Source organism: Ovis canadensis, chromosome 1 (genome assembly GCF_042477335.2).
Source record: "Ovis canadensis isolate MfBH-ARS-UI-01 breed Bighorn chromosome 1, ARS-UI_OviCan_v2, whole genome shotgun sequence".
NCBI lineage: Eukaryota > Metazoa > Chordata > Mammalia > Artiodactyla > Bovidae > Ovis > Ovis canadensis.
This window is the reverse complement of record NC_091245.1, coordinates 99,736,704-99,755,524: the sequence shown is the minus strand read 5'-3', so window position 1 is coordinate 99,755,524 and position 18,821 is coordinate 99,736,704. Positions and strand designations below refer to the sequence as shown.

At 47.7% G+C, this 18,821-nt stretch overlaps 1 protein-coding gene across 3 annotated transcripts; it reads left to right on the top strand.

Annotated features, from left to right (window-relative positions):
• Positions 1 to 332: 332 nt before the first annotated feature.
• GJA5 (gap junction protein alpha 5) lies at positions 333 to 18,556 on the top strand. 3 transcript variants are annotated; one of them, XM_069602638.1, is made up of 3 exons: positions 439 to 631; positions 6,922 to 7,311; positions 15,242 to 18,556. In XM_069602638.1, the coding sequence occupies exon 3, from the start codon at positions 15,274 to 15,276 to the stop codon at positions 16,351 to 16,353; it is 1,080 nt and encodes a 359-aa protein (XP_069458739.1). In that variant the 5' UTR covers positions 439 to 631; positions 6,922 to 7,311; positions 15,242 to 15,273; the 3' UTR covers positions 16,354 to 18,556. The 3 variants fall into 3 exon arrangements, with proteins under 3 accessions (XP_069458720.1, XP_069458739.1, XP_069458731.1); XM_069602619.1 differs by lacking the exon at positions 6,922 to 7,311 and having other exon boundaries at positions 333 to 631; XM_069602630.1 differs by lacking the exon at positions 6,922 to 7,311 and having other exon boundaries at positions 536 to 631; positions 12,071 to 18,556.
• Positions 18,557 to 18,821: the final 265 nt, after the last annotated feature.

Genomic DNA, 18,821 nt, shown 5'->3' with positions numbered 1-18,821 from the left:
GTGTCTATTCTGGGTGCTGGTGTTTGTGATTTGTGAGAGCATGTTTTCTGTGTTCAGCTCACTGATGTGGGCATAGTAGACATCCCTGAAAAACGTGCTCTGTGAATGCACAGTCCATTTTTCTGACAACAGGAAAAGGATGGGGAAGAGGGATCTCTGGGGTAGTACTGGCTTTCCCATTGATGCCCCAGGAAAGCAGCTCGGCAGGGGGTGGGCAGGCAAAGACTAGCACCACCGCACCACCAGCCTGAAGGAGAGAGGGCTAGCTCAAGGGCTGTGGCGACAATGACAGGGAGAGGGCCAGGGGGAGGGGGAGGGCTCAGTCTCCTTCTGGGGAGAACGTGGTGTGGAAAGGCTGCAAGCAGGTCAAGGGGAGAAAACTTTTTAAATAAGCAAAGATCCTAGGAGCACAAAAGGGAGAGGGGAGGGAGAGATCCTGAGGGGGAAGTGGGAGGAGAGAGAAAGAGTAGGAAGAAGTGGGCGGAGGGAGGGTGACAGATAGCGATTAAAAGAGGGTGGGAGAGGAGCGACTGACAGGCTGGAGAGCGGGGAAGAGTGGGCAGCGGAGGACAGGCGGCCAGAGAACCAAGAAGCCTACGGGAATTCCAGACAGGAGGAGGAGGAGAAGAAGGTAAGAGTAAACCTGGATTTTAAGAGCTAAAACTACCAATTGATGGGAAAGAGCCAGAGAAAAAGTCTTGAATTACAGGCTGATCACAACAAAGCTCTTTCTCTGCACCTGTGGGTTTCTCTCCTGCCTCTCTCACCACCAGCCCCTATGATGGTCAGCTTTGGGTATATTAAAGAGGATGGCTTAGGAAGCAGTAGATAAATCACGTACTTGATTTAGAAGGAGCTGCAGAAATGCAAGTGGAGGGCCTCTGCCATCTGTCTGCCTCTCACAGAGTCTCCATGCTCCAGGGATATCTTCTAAGCAGGACACCAGGCCATTTCCAGGAACTTTTGTGAAGACTGGAATTGGCCCTTTAAAAACTCAAACCATCACTGTTTTACGATGCTTCCTCTAGGCTTGGAATCTTTTGAAATGTTTCCACAGCATCTAGAGGGTGTTTTGATTTTTTTTCCCCCCTAAGGCATGTTGGATGGTTTAAAAATATTCCCTGCCTGGTTTCTTGTGGAGTATCATGTCCCTGCTGTACATTGTCAGCAATCTGGCCCCTCGTGCTGGAGCAAAGAGGCTGGTGAGACCCAGAGAGAAAGCCCGGGAGAAGGACCCATGAGAGGTCTCCTTTCCTCCTGGGCACAGGGCAGGAAGGTTTCTGTTGGCTCCTTCATCTCCCTTTCAAGCATGTGGTGAAGGAACCGGGGCTCGGGGGGCCAAGAGACCTGGGTTCTATTGCACTGAGGGGCTTGTGATCTTGGACCAGACAATTCCCCTTCTGGGCCTCACTTTCCTAAGCTATAAGATAGAAGGTTTGAAGTAACAGGATCCCTCTCATTACCGTCAGCAGTAACATTGTCCAAGGCTGAAATTCCTAAGCTCAAATGCACATCAGAAACACCGCAGAAGGGAAGCCCGACAAAGGATTTGACATCCTTACTGCACCTCGGCTCAGTTCTTCCTTCATTCCTTCTCTCAATATCCCATCATAATGGAGGACTTCCTGGTTCTGACTCCTCAGCATCTCACCGAGCTGTTTTCTGAACACAGCTCTGGCACACAGGGTCTGACTGGCCTGAGACAAGAAAGGACACCAGGCAGGGAGAAGGGGACCTGAGAGGGATCCAGTGACATTGGACAGAGAAGAGACCAAGGCCACCTCCATCTGCCTGGGGCAATGGGCTCACGGCTGGGGACATAAGCTGGTATTTACAGCATCCCAGCCTGACTTTTACATCATCAGGCCAAGTGGCCTCCATCTCTTCCACCCACTGACCTGGGAGTCATAGCCCGGTCCAGCCCCTGACTTGCTGCTCACCAGGGACAGCTCTGAACCTGCCACCCTCCAGCCAGGGTCCCTAGGGCACCACTGCTGTTCAGAGCCTGCGCCCCCCGCTGTCTCTCCAAGCCTTTTCCTCCCTTGCTGGTGGCCAAGGAGCAGCCCCAGCGACCACTGGCATACAGTAAACCATACCAGGACACGAGTTTCCTGGCTTCCAAACTGGCACCTTCGGGTGTCCCCTCCCCAGACTCATGACGTTCACAGAGCCATGGCAGTGACACGGTCATGTTCCCTGCTTGGCCACTGCCTGGAATTCCAGAGATGTTCTTGCTGGGTTGTTGAAACCGGTTATTGTCCTTGTCTGTTAGCTGCCTTACTCCTGTCCCCCACTCCAGATACTGTCCTGAAGTCCTAGGCCTTTAGAATTGGAAGTAGTCTCCTAGGTTTCCTTTGGCAAGTAAGGAAAACAAGGCTCAGAAAAGGGAAATGGTTTGTTGGAAACGACAGAGAGAGCCAGGGCCAGTGCAATTGGAAGAACACATACTCAGCTCACTCACACCATGGGCTCTTCTGCCTCCCATCCTTGGCTGTGTTTTCTGAGTTTCCATTTCCCCCCAAACCTCCCTGCTTCTTGCATGTAAGTATCTCTACAGTCCTGCTTCCTGGCAGTGGCACCACTGTCCACCTGCTCCTCTTCATCTCCGCCGGCTGGTTGGGGGCACACGCAGTGGAGGCTTCTGGGCTCTCACAGCCAGCAGGGCTACCACAGGGCAGCCTGGCCTCATGAGTCCTGGCTGATCCCGCCTCTGGGACCAGCTGGTCAAAACAGAGCAGGGAGCCTGTCGGTGTGGATCAATCAGACAGGAACTAGAAGACTCACAGTCCTCAGGGTTAGGGAAACCCAAGGCCCAGGCTCTGTCATCTGTCCCAGGAAAGATCTCACCCACCTTGGAGTCCAGCAACTCTCTGTGTTTGGGCTCCAGGACTGAATTGACTGAAGGGGAGAGATGCCCACTTTTTCAGGAAAGCTTCAGGACTCATAGGAAATTAGCTGACTTCCCTTTCAATAGGCAGAAGTTGCTGGTTCCTGGCAAGGGACATCTTGATGCCATTGTGTGAATCAATTGTTTCTGACATACTAGCAAACAATGGGCAAGAAAAATTCAGCCTTTAGTAATCCACTCACCTTCATAAGGAAAGGGAGTCAGGAGGCCTCAGAATCAGAGGTACTGAAATAACACAGAAAGATCTTTAGTTCAGTTCAGTCGCTCAGTCATGTCTGACTCTTTGCGACCCCATGAATCGCAGCACGCCAGGCCTCCCTATCCATCACCAACTCCCAGAGTTCACTCAGACCCACATCCATCGAGTCAGTGATGTCATCCAGCCATCTCATCCTCTGTTGTCCCCTTCTCCTCCTGCCCCCAATCCCTCCCAGCATCAGAGTCTTTTTTTAGATTTTCTTTAATTCAGGGGCAGGGCAAAAGGAATCACATTTGGGTTAGAATTTCAACTGTATAAACCTTGGGGAAATGATTTAATGTCTTTGATTCTCAGTTTCATCTGTCAAAGTGAATACATACTTTCCTTGTAAAGTTTTATGAAGAGTAAATAAAACAATGTATTTTAAATGGCTACCATACAGTAACTGCTCAATGAATGATAGAACAATAGAGGAGAATACAGGTCACCTGGTGCTCAGTCCAAATCTCTTGAATTGAGTCTCGTTTTAAGCAAAAGTCTTTCCATAGTGAAGGCTCACCATGACTTGAAATTCTGAAGGTACTGCCTGGTTTTTATGACCACAGATTGTTTTTTTTTTTTTTTTTTCTGAGTCTACCTTTGCTGACCTCTAAGTTGGGAATTAGAAAATCTGGATTTGCCTCTTGACTTTGCCACTAATTTGCCAGATGATCACAACTGGGCAAGTCACAAATTCCCCTGATGTTCTAATAGACTTGGAAGGGCCTAAGCAATCGTCCAGCTCAACCTCTTTGTTTCACCCAGAGGTTAAACTGAACTGAGGCTCAGGGAGAGGGAAGATCTTGTCTGGAGTCACAGTGAAATAGCTGGAATAAGAAAGAGCCTGTCTTCTGAGGCTCTTGTCCACAGAGGACTTCTAGAAGCTGAATCCAACCTGGCATCTCCATGATTCAGAACTTGGAAGTGCAGGTGTCGTAAAGGGTCAGGATGCCTCTTCCCCTCAGATCACAGAGAACACAACCTCCTATTTCTCTTTCGAGGAAAACTGAGTCACCTTCAAAGCTACCCTTGTGGATGTGCCTTTGGTTTGGTGATTAGATTCCTAAGCGCTGCAGCTCCTCAGAAAGAAGGAATTACATGAGGCGCACATTTCAGAATATGGACTCATGGAGTCCATCTCCAGACCCAAAATCTTGAGTTAAAGGGAAGTTGGGAGGCAGTCTGGACTGATGATGAGTATAAATGGAGCGTGATTGGAGTGGATCGCTACACGCCTCTTCCTCTCCTCCCACCACTCTTCTTTAAACCGAATGACAGAACTGATGTAGAGTTAAATTAATATCCTTCCCATTGCCCATGTTTTCCTCACTCTGACAGTCACCCTCCCCCACCTGGTAGCACATGGGGGCGGTCCGTGCTAAGTCCCTCTAGCCTACCTGCTCCTGTCAAATGCTGAGTCAAGTTGGCTCGCTGGGTCATATTTCAGAGGAGCTCTTACTGGAAATGGCAGAAAACAAGGAACTACATCACTGAGTGGCTACTATGTGCCTATTACAGTTCTAGATGTTTCCACTTATTCACACACTGTTTAATCCCCATGAGGAAATATTCCCTCTTTACAAATGAGGAAGAAATTGAGAGGTTATGTGACTTGCCTGAGGTCACACTACTAGACAGTGATGGAGGCAGGCTCAAATCCCACTCTTCCGAGGGACCATGAGTCCTACCACCTAACTATTTCAGTTCCCATTGCTCTTGTTGCAATCTGACATCAATGGAACTCCAGCGCCTGCTCTTTGGCCAGCTGAGAACCCAGCGGTAGACAGTGTCGCAGCCAAGAGCGTTTACTGGCTAAAAAAGGAAATGACTTTCTATATGTGATTTCTGGCCAAACGGTGGCAGATGCTGAGGAGTCTGGGAATCCTGACCACCGTGGGCTGAGGGCTCCATGCGGTCATCAATCCTAGGAACAGCATGTGCAGGGGATGGCCAGCCAATGAACCAGAGGCTAAAAGGAAAACCCCTGGGCCTCTTATGGGAAAGTGGGGAAAAGCCCTGCTTGTGCAGTTAAGACACTAGAGCTCCAGTCATGGCTTTGTCACCAGCTGTCAGTCCTGTCAGTCCTAAGGCCTCTTTGCTTTTCTTTCCCTTTTAGAGGCAGGCTTTGAGGTCAGGTAGACCAAGTTCAAGTCTCCTACACAGCATTTGCTACTTGTGTGACTCTGTACAAGTTCTTTAAACTCTGAGTCTCAGTTTTCTCAGCTCTAAAATGGGATAATACTGGTTTCCTAGCAGGGCTAATGTAAGAGTTAGAAAGTGGACTTGTAAAATGCTTCACAAGTGGAAAACGCTCAGATAGTGGTTTCTGTTATTACTACCGCTTAACTTCCCTGGACCCTGGTCTTCATCTTGGGTTGAGAAATAAGGGGTTGATTTTGATTGATCCCTAGATTCCTAGATTCCTTTTAGCTCTACTGTACTATGAATCGATGACAAGCTGTTGGAAATAATAAAGCATTTCATAAATGTATTTTTCATTAATAACCACACAAGTATCAATCGACCCCTTCTGGGATAATAAAGACCTCCCAATATTTCATTGTAATTCAATATCTCCATTTGCCATTCCCTCCCATCCATTCCTTGTAAATATGTCTTCTAACATTTTAAGAAGATTACTTATCCTAGCATAATGCTCTTTCTCTACTTTGCCTGCTCCCTTCTACCTCCTTGGCTTTGAAACAACTGTCGGCCAGCAGGATCTCTGAATGGCCCACTCTGTCCTTGCCAGAATCAAATAATTAAATTTAAAGAGGAGTTAATTATCTGCCCTTGGCCGGAGTAAAAGGAAAACTAAAGTGATACTTAATCTCCTCCATCTGTCTCCTTCTCCCTCTCTCTCACCTCTAACTCCTCCTCCCCTCTCTAGAGATTAAGATTCAGGGGCCCAGGCCCCCTGGACTTCTCATTCTGAGAAAGTTGCCCAGACTGCCCAACTCAATGCTGCTGCTACTGCTGTCAAGTCGCTTCAGTCGTGTCCGACTCTGTGCGACCCCATAGACGGCAGCCCGCCAGGCTCCCCCGTCCCTGGGATTCTCCAGGCAAAAACACTGGAGTGGGTTGCCATTACCTTCTCCAATGTATGAAAGTGAAAAGTGAAAGTGAAGTCGCTCAGTCGTGTTCGACTCTTAGCAACCCCATGGACCGCAGCCTACCAGGCTCCTCCATTCATGGGATTTTCCAGGCAAGAGTCCTGGAGTGGGTTGCCATTGCCTCCTCTGCCCAACTCAACAGCCATAGGTGTATCATACATCTAGCTGATTGCTTTCCCTGAGGCTGAAGTAGCTACTGCAAACCTAAATCAAGAAAAGAATGAAAGTTCTAAATGTAAGAATTACCCTCAACCATGTACAAATCGACTCCCTAGTCTCATAGTTATTTCACAAACATCCCTGTAGCAGTTATCTTATGTAGAAGAGGCCACTCGTCGACCAGTAAGGATTTTCAAAGAAAGGAACTTCAGGTGATTTAGATTCTAGCACGGTTCTTAAGGCAGGAGCACAGCTGTCAGAAAAGACAAGAGCTGGCTTTGATGCCAATTTCGTTGTTTACCAGCAAGCCACCCTCAAGTGATCTTGCTCGTCTACCCCCACTGAAGACTGTAAGAAGGGAACAGGGCCAGACCCTACTTACTGTGGTTGCTGTGAGAATCAAATGAGAAAATATATATAAAAAAACGTGCAGTGTCTGGCACATAGAAGACTCTCCAAAACTGATAGATTCTTTTTATTCTCACCTTTTTGTGTAACTCTAGGTAAACTAGCAAATGAAGCTGAGAATCTGCGAGGATAATAAAGATTAATGAGGTGGCTGAGGATCAAGATCACTCTCTCCTGTAATTCTCCCTACAAGTCTATTTTAGGGAGAAACTATTGGGGGTGAAGGAAAATTAGAAAAATGTGCAATCATAAGTAAGCTTCACAAGAGCTCTGAGATGATGGTTACAGTCGACACTCCACTTTATAAAGCCACCTGTGATATCTGGCGTTGCACTGGGGCTCATGGACACTTTCTGAACTGAGCTGTGCTGACATGAGACTACATCTAAGGCATCCTGTAAGTGACACCCTTTGGGTCTTTTTACAACAGAATTCTCTTCATTGGGAAGCAAGTCAACCCTGCCCTTGCTGCATTCCACTGCATGGTGAGCGAAATTATAACATGGGCCCAGGGGATTGTTATTATTACTATGAATAACAATCTTTATTGAGAACCAGAGGTCTGGTAGATACTATCCAGATCATGTGTCATTGTCCAGAATTAGATGCAGACTCTGCAGAGTGATCTTAAAATCTAATTTTGACAAACTTGGATGAGTTTCCCAGTGATCTGTGGGGAGGAGGTGGAGAAGGAAAAGTCCGTGGTGACCAAGTCTCTTGCTGTAGACACACTCAGCCCTGTTCAGTTAAGTGGAGGGCTCCCTCATGGGCAGAAGGAAGGCTCATGGCTCTTCTTTGCCTGGTATCCCGGTCACCATAGTCACAGTGCAGGTGACCCTAGGTTGGCTTCCCAGGGAGCTGCCTCTACTGGCATTAGGTGTTTTGAGTGACCTGAATGCTGTCATTCATCCACCATTGTTTCTAAAAAGTACACAAATCCGCCTATCAATTTCAGGGCACAATATTAAGCTCTAAGGGAAAAGAGAGGATAGAGAGATTTCAAGGGGAGGATCCAATGATGAATCATTATGGGACTTATCTTCAAGGACAACTCAACTCAGGGTTGAGCTGGAGAGATGATACAGAGTCAGAAGGGCAAATAATTCTCATTATGTGTGTGAAACTCGGTGGTTTTACAATTAAACCCAAGCCCCAGCTCCTGAGGTGGGGACACGAATTTGTTAGATAGTATACTGGAGTGGAGAAGGCAATGGCATCCCATTCCAGTACTCTTGCCTGGAAAACCCCATGGATGGAGGAGCCTGGTAGGCTGCAGTCCATGGGGTCGCTAAGAGTTGGACATGACTGAAGCGACTTAGCAGCAGCAGCAGCAGCAGTATATTATAGACTTCCCTGGTGGTATTGTCAATAAGAATCTGTCTGCCAATGCAGGGGATTTGAGTTCGATACGTGGTCTGGAAGGATTCCACAGGCTGCAGAGCTACTGAGCCCGTGCGCCACAGCCACTGAGCCCACACCCTAGAGCCACAACAAGAGAAGCCGCCTCAATTGGAAGCCTGCGCACCCCAGCTAGACAGTAGCCCCATTCTCCACAGCTAGAGAGAGCCCATATGCAGCAACAAAGACCCAAAACAACCAAAAAGAAATCGACTACTTAATGAAAAAATAACGTATTGTAAGGACTTATATGTTTGGTTCTAGAGGACAGAACTAGAATCAAAAAAAGAAAGAGAATTTTCAAGGCCTCCTCACAGTAGCTTCTTACTCACCTGCAGCACACCTTTCTGAGCAGGAGAGACAGAGGTGCAGTTTTTGCTATGTGCTGGGTGGCACTTGCCACCTGCAGCTTGCCTAGTTCATGTCGCAGTCGAGACTAAAGGACTGCAGCGAGCAGGATGACCACCAAGGAAAGGGTCTCACCTCCCCCACTCCATTTGGGGGCTGTGTCAGAGATAATGCAACTTTATTAGTAGGCCAAACATTCTTCCCCCAATCACTGCTGCTGCTAAGTCTCTTCAGTCGTGTCCGACTCTGTGTGACCCCATAGACAGCAGCCCACCAGGCTCCCCCGTCCCTGGGATTCTCCAGGCAAGAACACTGGAGTGGGTTGCCATTTCCTTCTCCAATGCATGAAAGTGAAAAGTGAAAGGGAAGTCGCTCAGTCGTGTCCAACCCTCAGCAACCCCATGGACTGCAGCCTACAAGGCTCCTCCATCCATGGGACTTTCCAGGCAAGAGTACTGGAGTGGGATGCCGTTGCCTTCTCCTCCACCAATTACTAAGAAATCATTTATTATGCACCTAATAAGAAAACCTAATGCAATAAAAATACTAAGTATTTACTTTGAGAAGTCTACTACCCTTCTTATAGGGAAAGCTGTTAAATCCTTGAGGGCAGGAATCATGTCTAATCTGGGTTTTTGCTTGTTTGGCTAACTGGGCTGTGCAGTATGTGGAATCTTAGTTCTCTAACCAGGGAGCAAACCTGTGCCCCTTACGTTGGGAGCATGGAGTTGTAACCACCAGACCAACAGGGAAGTCCCCTGATCTGTTTATTAATTAAACAGATGTTGACTGCCTAGTCTTTGCCAGGCCGGGTACCTCTGAGGTATTATTTCAGTACTGAGAATAATAGTGGACACATAGTGCAGGTTAGCTGATAGACAAGAAGTTTTTGGAGAACAAGTATAAGGCAGCATATAAGCCAGTGTGGGAGTATACCCTGACTGCTGGATGGTAATTTAGCATCTTCAGAGTTCAGGAGATATCAAAGAGGGCTGAGGTCAATTTGAGACGATGTCTCCATTTCCACTCAGAACTGTGGGGCAGAGAAAGAGGTGCTGGCTATGAGTTTAGGTTAATTTGGGCTGCTCTAAATTGGTTTTCTTTAAAAACATTGGCTGTGTAGGGTGGCCTCAGTGCCAACATAAGGAGGAGCACCAGACTAGACACCGAATTTTATTCCTAATCATATAATACATGAAGTGAAGGAATAAAATGATGCTCACTTTGCACAGAAACCTTCCTTTGGCCCTTTGCCTCTTATCCAAGCACCATGTTACTGTTACCAAACACCTTCCCTAATGACTTCTCCAAAAGGTTTGCTTTGTCCCACGATGTGGCACATTGAAAGAGGACATGGAAGTTCTTGGGATAAAGAACGTTCTGGATTGGGATGTTCTTGTCCAGGTTCTACGGACTATCTCTTTTTGCCTTGGGGGCTTCAGAACTCATATCAGTTGCAAAGGGCTGTAGAATCCAACTATCCAGGGCTCTAAGAAGGGCCCAGGCCCCACCTGAACCAGAGTCAACCTCCTGTCTTATGTTTCCATCACTGTTGTTTAGTCTCTAAGTCATGTCCGACTCTTTGTGACTCTGTGGAATGTAGCCCACCAGGCTCCTCTGCCCACATGATTTCCCAAGCAAAAATACTGCTGTGGGTTGCCTTTTCCTTCTCCAAGGTATCTTCCTGATCTAGGGATCAAACCCAAGTCTCCTGCTTTGGCAGGAGGATTCTTTACCACTGAGCCCCCAGGCCCCTATATTTCCCTAATGTTAACACACTTTGTGCTTTATTGAAATTATGTGTTTGTTCTCTCTCCTTAATGAAGGAAAATAAAGGCAGTTCAGCTCAGTAAAGGCAGGGACTCCGTGCTTGCCTTTTTTGCTGTATCTTCAGTGTTGTCCTCACTGAATGATGCCTGATAACTGGTAAACATTCAATAAATTTATTAAATGAGTGGCTGAAAGGGGAGGACATCATAGGCTAAGAGAACATGAGAAGCCAAGATAAAGAGGTGATTTTCCCGTTTAGGTCACCACAGAGCATTAAGTAGAGTTCTCTATGCCATACAATAGATTGTCATTAGTTATCTATTTTACTGATAGTACCAATAGTGTGTATGTGTCAGTCCCAATCTCCCAGTTCACCCCACCCACACTTTCCCCCCTCTTAATGTCTTTATGTTTGTTCTCTACATCTGTGTCTCTATTTCTGCTTTGCAAATGGATTGATCTGTACCATTCTCCTAGATCCCACATATATGCATTAATATATGGCGTTTGTTTTTCTCTTTCTGACTTACTTTACTCTGTATGATAGCAGAGGCTAACACAAAATTGTAAAGCAACTGTACTCCAATAAACATTAAAAATTAAATAATACCAGCTATATAGAAAAAAGATAAAGAAATGAGAAATTATGGGTCATAAATATGTGTGTGGGGAGTTGTGTAGCTTAAGTATTGAGTATGTGAGGGGAACAGCAAGAATAGATAGGATGGGGAGGGCTTCCCAGGTAGTGAAGTAGGTAAAGAATCTGCCTGCCAATGCAAGAGATGCGAGAGACACAAGAGACTCAGGTTCAACCCCTCGGTCGGGAAGATCCCCTGGAGTAGGAAATGGCAACCCCCCTCCAATATTCTTGCCTGGGAAATTCCACGGACAGAGGAACCTGGTGGGTTACAGTCCATGGGGTCGCAAAGAGTTGGACACGACTGAGCATACACACACTGTGGAGGATTTCAAGAGCAAGTTAAATAGTTTGAACTTTATAAACAGTAGGAAGCTAGTGAAGATCACAGACAAAGCAGTGGTGTATACTACCATTTGTATTTGATAGAGTTTATTCATGGCATGGGCAGCTTCCTTTGCCCTCCTAACACACTTCCTGCCAAGAAACAGATGATAATCTACAAAGTATTTTGTGTGCTATTCACCCAGAAAACTCAATGAGTATCTAATCTACAAGTTTTTTTGGCTGAGGTTGTAGGTGGCCCAAAGACACCCACAGGAGTCAAGAAATTGACTTTAGCCGGGGAACTTTCCTATTATAAGCTGAGCAGCTTGTACATAACAGCAATTTGAAGTTTCTCTGAGCTTGTCTGAGTCATCCGAGAAGTTACAGATGAGAGGTTTTCACCCTATATACTGCCACCAGGGCTCCCAGTCTGCCTCAGTCCACACCTCCTCGGTTAGTTCGTATCTATTCTCTCCCAGTGAGACTTCCCCAGAGGCTCAGGGGTAAAGAACCCACCTGCCAGTGCAGGAGAGGTGGGTTTGATCCCTGGGTCAGGAAGATCCCCTGGAGAAGGAAATGGCAACCCATTTCCTTATTCTTGCCTGGGAAATCCAGTGGACAGAGGAGCCTGACAGGCTATAGTCCATGGGGTTGCAAAAGAGTCGGACACGACTTAGTGACTAAACAACCACAGCAAAGATTGTCTTTCTTATATTCTATCAAGACTGTATTCCTTTCTGGTACCTGTGCTTTACTTCTTCCAGGTGGGACCCCTTGGACCACAAGTGAGGGAGTCAGCAGGCAAGCCTCCTGGCAGACCAGACCAAAGCATCACATTCTTTGCCTTGAACTATTTTTATACTTCCTTGGGGACTTGCAAGGAATGAATGACAGTGCCAGAAGATCAAGGGAAAAGTCTTCAGGGATGGAGGAGAGTTTGAAAAACTTACCCTGGAAGACTATACATCTGTTTCGTTTTGTTTCTTTTTCATTGACTTTTCTCATTCTCTCTGGCTTTCTCCCCTCTTCTCCTCTTTTTCTCTCTTCTGCTTGATAATGCATAGCTCTCTACCTTTCACTTTCTCTTATCTTTGTCTTTCCCCACCACTTTCCTTGCTAGAAATGGCTGCCTTTTATTTGGTCCTTATATTCTGAGCACTGTGTGAAGTGCTTTTTATGTATCCCCTCATAATACTTGATGAGCTAAATATCAGTATATCCATTTTGCATGGGAGGAAATTGAGACATAGATGCAGTAACTTCTCCAAGCTCAGCAGATACTCACAAGGATTTGAACTCCACTTAACTAACCCCCAAACTGACTTTCCTGAACTGTTACAGAGCCTCCTTCCCCCATTTCCATCACTCCCTTGTCTTTTCCCTCTTTTTAATCCTTCTCTTTCCCCTTCTCTCCCTCCCTTCTCTCTGACATTCGCCACATCCTGGTCTCTGCACATGTGCTGATGACCCTGAAGGTGCTGAACACTGTGCACGTGCCCAGAGGGATCAGAGACCATTCAAATTCTTTTCTAATCAGCTATTTTCCTTTTGGACAACGCTCCACAATTTTCCACTTTGGGAGGGGGCCCTTAATCATGTGAGGAAAAGGGCAGATGTCTGGTCACAAACCAGAGAAAAGGTTTCAAGACTTGGAAGGGTCTTTGATATGAAGGCGAACAGAGATAAGGTCCTTTCTGCTTACTCACGGACCCTTTCATTCCCAGGGACTCTGTGTACTCTCAGGGTTGGGGAGTGGAGTGCTGGAAGAAGACAGAGCCAGGAGGCTGGTCTCTGTCAAGATATCAACTCAGAAGCCAAAGCCTGGACCATGAAATATGGTCCTGTCCTTCCTTCCTCTTATGCATAAGAACTGGAACTGGGATAGGATAGGGGGCATGCTGGCAGCAAAGATGTGAAGGTTAAGGTTTGAACTTGACAACTTCTAAAGTCCCATCAGAGTCTGAGGTTTTAAGATTCCAAGAAGGGAATATTTATCTTCAACACCCTCCTTTTTTTTTTTTTTTTTTTCATTAGGACTGGTTGATTAAAGGCTTAAGCCATAAGAACATTTATTGCTCATCAAGTAAAAATTCTGGACATAGAAGAGTCAAGAGTTGATTCAGAAGCCTTGGGGCACCGGTTACATTTCTGAGATTCCCTGGGCAGCTTCAGGCATCTTGACTCACACAACCTGTCCACAGGCAGTCATGGGGGTGAAGAGGACTTCAAGGGAGGCTCTCTCTGTTTACTGGGGGATGGAAAACATTTTCTAGAGCACTCCCTCCACGTTAGACCCTCCCCGCCTCACCTCACAGAGCAGAACTAACTGCAGTGAAGGCTGAGAAAGTGATAGCTGACCTTCTTATCCTGCTAATGGTTTGCCATGAGTAGGAAACATCAGCGCCTGCCACCCCCTCCTTCATTCATTCAACTAAGACTTACTAAGCCTCCACTCTGGGCTAGGTGATGATGGTACAGAGGAAAAGCCAAGTCTTGTTCTCAAGGAGCTCCTGCTGGAAGAACATAGACAGGAAGAGGATCACAAGATGTTAGGAGAGGACTGAGTGTCCCCAGGGTCACTGCAGAGCTGAAGATACTCAGCTTGAGGAAGCAGGGAGGGCTGGAGAAGCAATGACTGGGTTCAGTTCTGAAGAGTATATAGGATTCAGCTAGGGGTGAGGAAACATGTAGGAGGTGGTTGGGAGGAGGGCATTCAAGAATCTTCCAGGAACTGGCATGCTGGGGACCAGCAGGAAATGAGGCTGATGAAATATGCAAGGATCTGATGAGGGAAGATTCTAGGTGAGACTTAGAGGTTTGAGGCGTTTATTCCAGATGTGAGGTGGGCAGGTCTGGGGGTGGACGCCTTCTGTGTGCAGAAGGACAAGCCAAAAGGCACAGCTGGAATGGTTGCACCGCAGTGAGGAGCAGGTCAGCACTAGCAGCTGCTCACCAGCTGGGGAGCCTGAGAAACCTCGCAGTGTCTTCTTTGTGCTGCTGTGCTTAGTTACCCAGTCAGGTCCGACTCTGCGACCCCATGGACTATAGCCGCCCCCACCCCCCAGCCGCCCAGGCTCCTCTGTCCATGGGGATTCTCCAGGCAAGAGTACTGGAGTGGGATACCATGCTCTCCTCCAGGGGACCTTCCCAACTCCGGGATCAAATCCAGGTCTCCCATATTCCCAGCGGGTTCTTTACCATCTGAGCCACTTTTGCCACCTCCCAGAAGATCTGACCCATGCTGCAAGGCTCCGATTACTAGAAAATGCTTCCTGAGGAGCCAGATTTGCCACTCCCACCCTCTTTTTTCTCTACCACCTAGTTCTACCTGCTGAAGTCAGAAAAATATTTTTTACCCAATAGCCATTCAACCATATGGAGCATGTGAGCTATGATTTTCAGCATATCACATACCTCATCTCCTTTAACCCTCAGATCCTCTGGTGTAGCTATTCCCATTTTACAGACAAGGAAACAGACTCAGTGAGGCAAAAGTCCAGAGTCACACTTGCAGATTCCTGTCCTACACTACTCCAATATTTCACAGGTGAGGTCCTTGAATATCTGCATCAGAATAACTGAGGCTAGTTGCTGCAAATCAAGATTCTTCGGGGGCCAACCCAGACCTCCCGGATAGAATCTCTGGAGGCAAAAGCACAGGATGCACACACATTTTAACACACATCTCAGTTGATTTCTAGATCCATTAAAGTGTGGGAATCATACTCTAATCTCACTATCAGGAGTCCTTTGAGTCTTCTCTTTCATTTTTGCTGGGCATGGGGGAGAAGGATAGCCCTTCAGGCGAATCTGATTTCTAAGTTGCCTCTCTAAAGGAATGCACTGGTTTGGGTCAGTGGAATCACAGGGCATGATCAGACTTCCCAGACATTCCCAGAACCATCCCTCTGTTTTTCTCTCTGCCCCATTGGCAGGAATCTTGACGCCTGTCTTCTGCTGAGCCAAGATGGGTGACTGGAGCTTCCTGGGAGAGTTCCTGGAGGAAGTACACAAGCATTCCACGGTGATCGGCAAGGTCTGGCTCACAGTCCTCTTCATATTCCGCATGCTGGTGCTGGGCACGGCTGCCGAGTCATCCTGGGGCGATGAGCAGGCTGATTTCCTCTGTGATACGATGCAGCCTGGTTGCGAGAACGTCTGCTATGACCAGGCCTTCCCCATCTCCCACATTCGCTACTGGGTGCTGCAGGTCATCTTCGTCTCCACACCCTCGCTAGTGTACCTGGGCCATGCAGTGCACATGGTGCGCGTGCAGGAGAAGCGGAAGCTGCTCCGGGAGGCTGAGAGGGCCAAAGAGGCTCGGGCCGCTGGCTCCTATGAGTACCCGGTGGCCGAGAAGACAGAGCTGTCCTGCTGGGAAGAAGTGAATGGAAGGATTGCCCTCCAGGGCAGTCTGCTCAACACCTACGTCTTCAGCATCCTGATCCGCACCACCATGGAGGTGGCCTTCATTGTGGGCCAGTACCTCCTCTACGGGGTCTTCCTGGACACCCTGCATGTCTGCCGCAGGAGTCCCTGTCCCCACCCCGTCAACTGCTATGTGTCCCGGCCCACGGAAAAGAATGTCTTCATTGTCTTTATGCTGGCAGTGGCCGGACTGTCCCTTTTCCTTAGCCTTGCTGAACTTTACCACCTGGGCTGGAAAAAGATTAGGCAGCGATATGTCAAGTCCCAGCCAGGCATGGGTGAGTGCCAGCTTCCTGGTCCCTCGGCCGGCATAGTCCAGAGCTGCACACCACCCCCTGACTTCAATCAGTGCCTGGAGAATGGCCCTGGGGGGAAATTCTTCAGTCCATTCAGTAACAAGATGGCCTCCCAGCAGAACACAGATAACCTGGCCACGGAGCAGGTGCGAAGTCAGGAGCAGATTCCGAGAGAAGGCTTTATTCACATCCGTTATGCCCAGAAGCCCGAGGTACCCAATGAGGGCTCCCCAGGGCCCAGCCTCCCCCATGGCTACCAGAGTGACAAGCGCCGTCTCAGCAAGGCCAGTAGCAAGGCCAGGTCAGATGACCTGTCAGTGTGACCTCCAGTGTGGGAGAACCAGATGGGAACAGAGGAACTCAGAGAGGGAAGACATGTTCTTTCTGACCCCATCTCTTTCATTCTCGTCACTGCTATGCTGTTTTTGGACTCTGGGTCTCAAGGACATTGCTCATTCTTTCCAGAAGATGTAAGCAGGTTTTTGTGGATGCGGTCAGAGACATAGCTATCTGTCCAGGCTGCTGTCTCTTCCCCATCGTCCACCCAGAATCCTCAATGAAGACTTTCAGATTACTCTGTGAATGGAATGGAAGAAGGGAGGGGATCATAGCAAATCTGGCCTGGGAGGGATAGCCAGAGGGGTAGGATGACTCTCTACACAACAGCCACACAGCAGATGGATTCTCTAGGTCCTTCTGGCTTCCTTGATCTGAACACCCTTCCTCTGGCAAGAAAGAGCCCAAAGTTCCCAGCCCACCAATGAGCATGAGTCAAGGAACTTGCATTAGATGTGCTCTTGAGTGTGTTGTCTCCTTGGACCATACCTTGGAGTGGCGATGAGGTTGCCATGGTCTGCCTTTGGCTGCCCCTCCCTCTACCCAGTCTTACTTAAAAAGAGGTCCTTGGAACTCAACCAGCAGGCTCAACTTTACAAGTGCCTTGGTATGCACCTCTGGCAAATGTCTCACCTTGGTGATATTGCAGCCTTTCCTTCTGCCAGGGTGTGCAACCAGCCCCTGGGGCTGGAAAGCTCTCCTGGGGAGCCACTGTACACACAATTCCACTGGAATTCCTGCCACCACCTGTCACCCTGCAGCTCTTATACAGTTCAAGCTGATGATAGACACCATCCCTTCCATTCCCCCCTTGGCAGTCCCTCGAGTGCTCCCCTAAACACCTTATTGACCAGAATGCCCAAGAAGCCATTGTCCTCTCTTGAATCCTTACCAGATCACCAGCCATGGAGGCCAGTGGAATTTCCCTTGGTCTTATGAAAACAAAGAGGATATTGCGCTTCTCAGATTCCCCTTGGGAAAAAGAATAATTCTGTTGTGAAGATAGAAATAAAAAAGGAGAGAAAATACTGGAAAACTATTTTTCCCTCCTGTTTGCTTCCCTCGCTGACTGCCAACTTAGAGTGCCAAGAGGAGGTGTGATGACAACTATGGAGGCCCCCAGATTTCTCTTTCCCTGGAGTATTTAGCAGGGGCATGAAAGCAGTAAGGGAATCTCCAGCTCTCTTGGCAGGGCCCTTGTTTAAGAGCACAGAAATGCCTGTGTCTTCCCAGTGCTCCCAAAGAAACTGCCAAAAGCAGTGGGGACTGCAGAAAAGCCACGTCTTCCCAGGGACTGGCCAGGTTTCTCTCTTCAGTCCATCCATAATGGGTGGTTGCCACTTTGGATGAAGATAAATGATGCTCAGAATTGGATGCTGAAATTTATAAGGAGATGATTGCTTTTTTAAATGCACGTGTGTGTGTGTGTGTGTGTGTGTGTGTGTATGCTGATAAAGTGGGTGAAGAGGAGGGGAGTCCTGAAATAAGGAAAGAATATCTTAGAGACATTTGTGTTTTCCTGCTTTCCTCTAGATGCCTGGCAGAGGGCTGAGACTCACTGTTTTCAGTGTCATCAACCTAAAGACATAGGCATGAGAGGCCGGGATAGAAGAGGTTGAAGGCTCAGAAGGAGGCTCAGCTTCTGCCCCACATGCCCATCTCTGGGCCCCTCTGCTGAGACTTGAATGCTATTGGTGGGGAGAGAGAGGATGTGGGCAGAGGAGTGGAAGAAATTGACTGGGATGCCGTTTAGGGAAGAATGATTGGTTATCCTAGATCCCTGGAGGGAACACCTTTTAATCTATTGTCTGGCACTGGCATTGAAAGTGAAAGTGAAGTCGCTCAGTCGTGTCCGACTCTGCAATCCCATGGACTGTAGTCTACCAGGCTTCTCTCTCCATGGGATTTTCCAGGCAAGAGTACTGGAGTGGGTTGCCATTTCCTTCTCCAGGGGATTTTCCTGACCCAGGGATCGAACCCAAGTCTCCTGCATTGCAGGCAGACGCTTGCATTAAGACTCTCCAAAACAAAACAAGACTATCTTTCCCACTATCAAGTGTGTTTGTTTTATGAAATAAGTGTTCTTGGGTTAGAAATTCTGTGAGATCAGTACTTCATGAAGGGGCTTTCAGGAAGGAAAGAGGAAATAATATGTGTAGTTTGTCCAAATAAAGTCTGGCCCTCCATGTATCTCTTCTTGGTGTCCATTTCATGGTATGACTATAAGACAGAGGTAGCAGACTTGGTAGGGGAGGGGAGCACTTGATCAATATTGCAAAGGGCTTTGGAATCACACATGCTAGGGTGAAAATTGCAGCTGCTGATTTACAACTGGACTCCAGCAAGCTACTTAATCCTTGAAGCTTGGTTTCCTCATCTGTAAATTGAACCTAGTAATAGCTACCTCACAGGTTGTTTGTTGAGGTCCTTTAATGGACCAGAACCTGGTGGTCTG

Excerpts from the sequence above, each read along its gene's own strand:
- GJA5 (XM_069602619.1), top strand. The coding sequence starts at position 15,274 with ATGGGTGACTGGAGCTTCCTGGGAGAGTTCCTGGAGGAAGTACACAAG.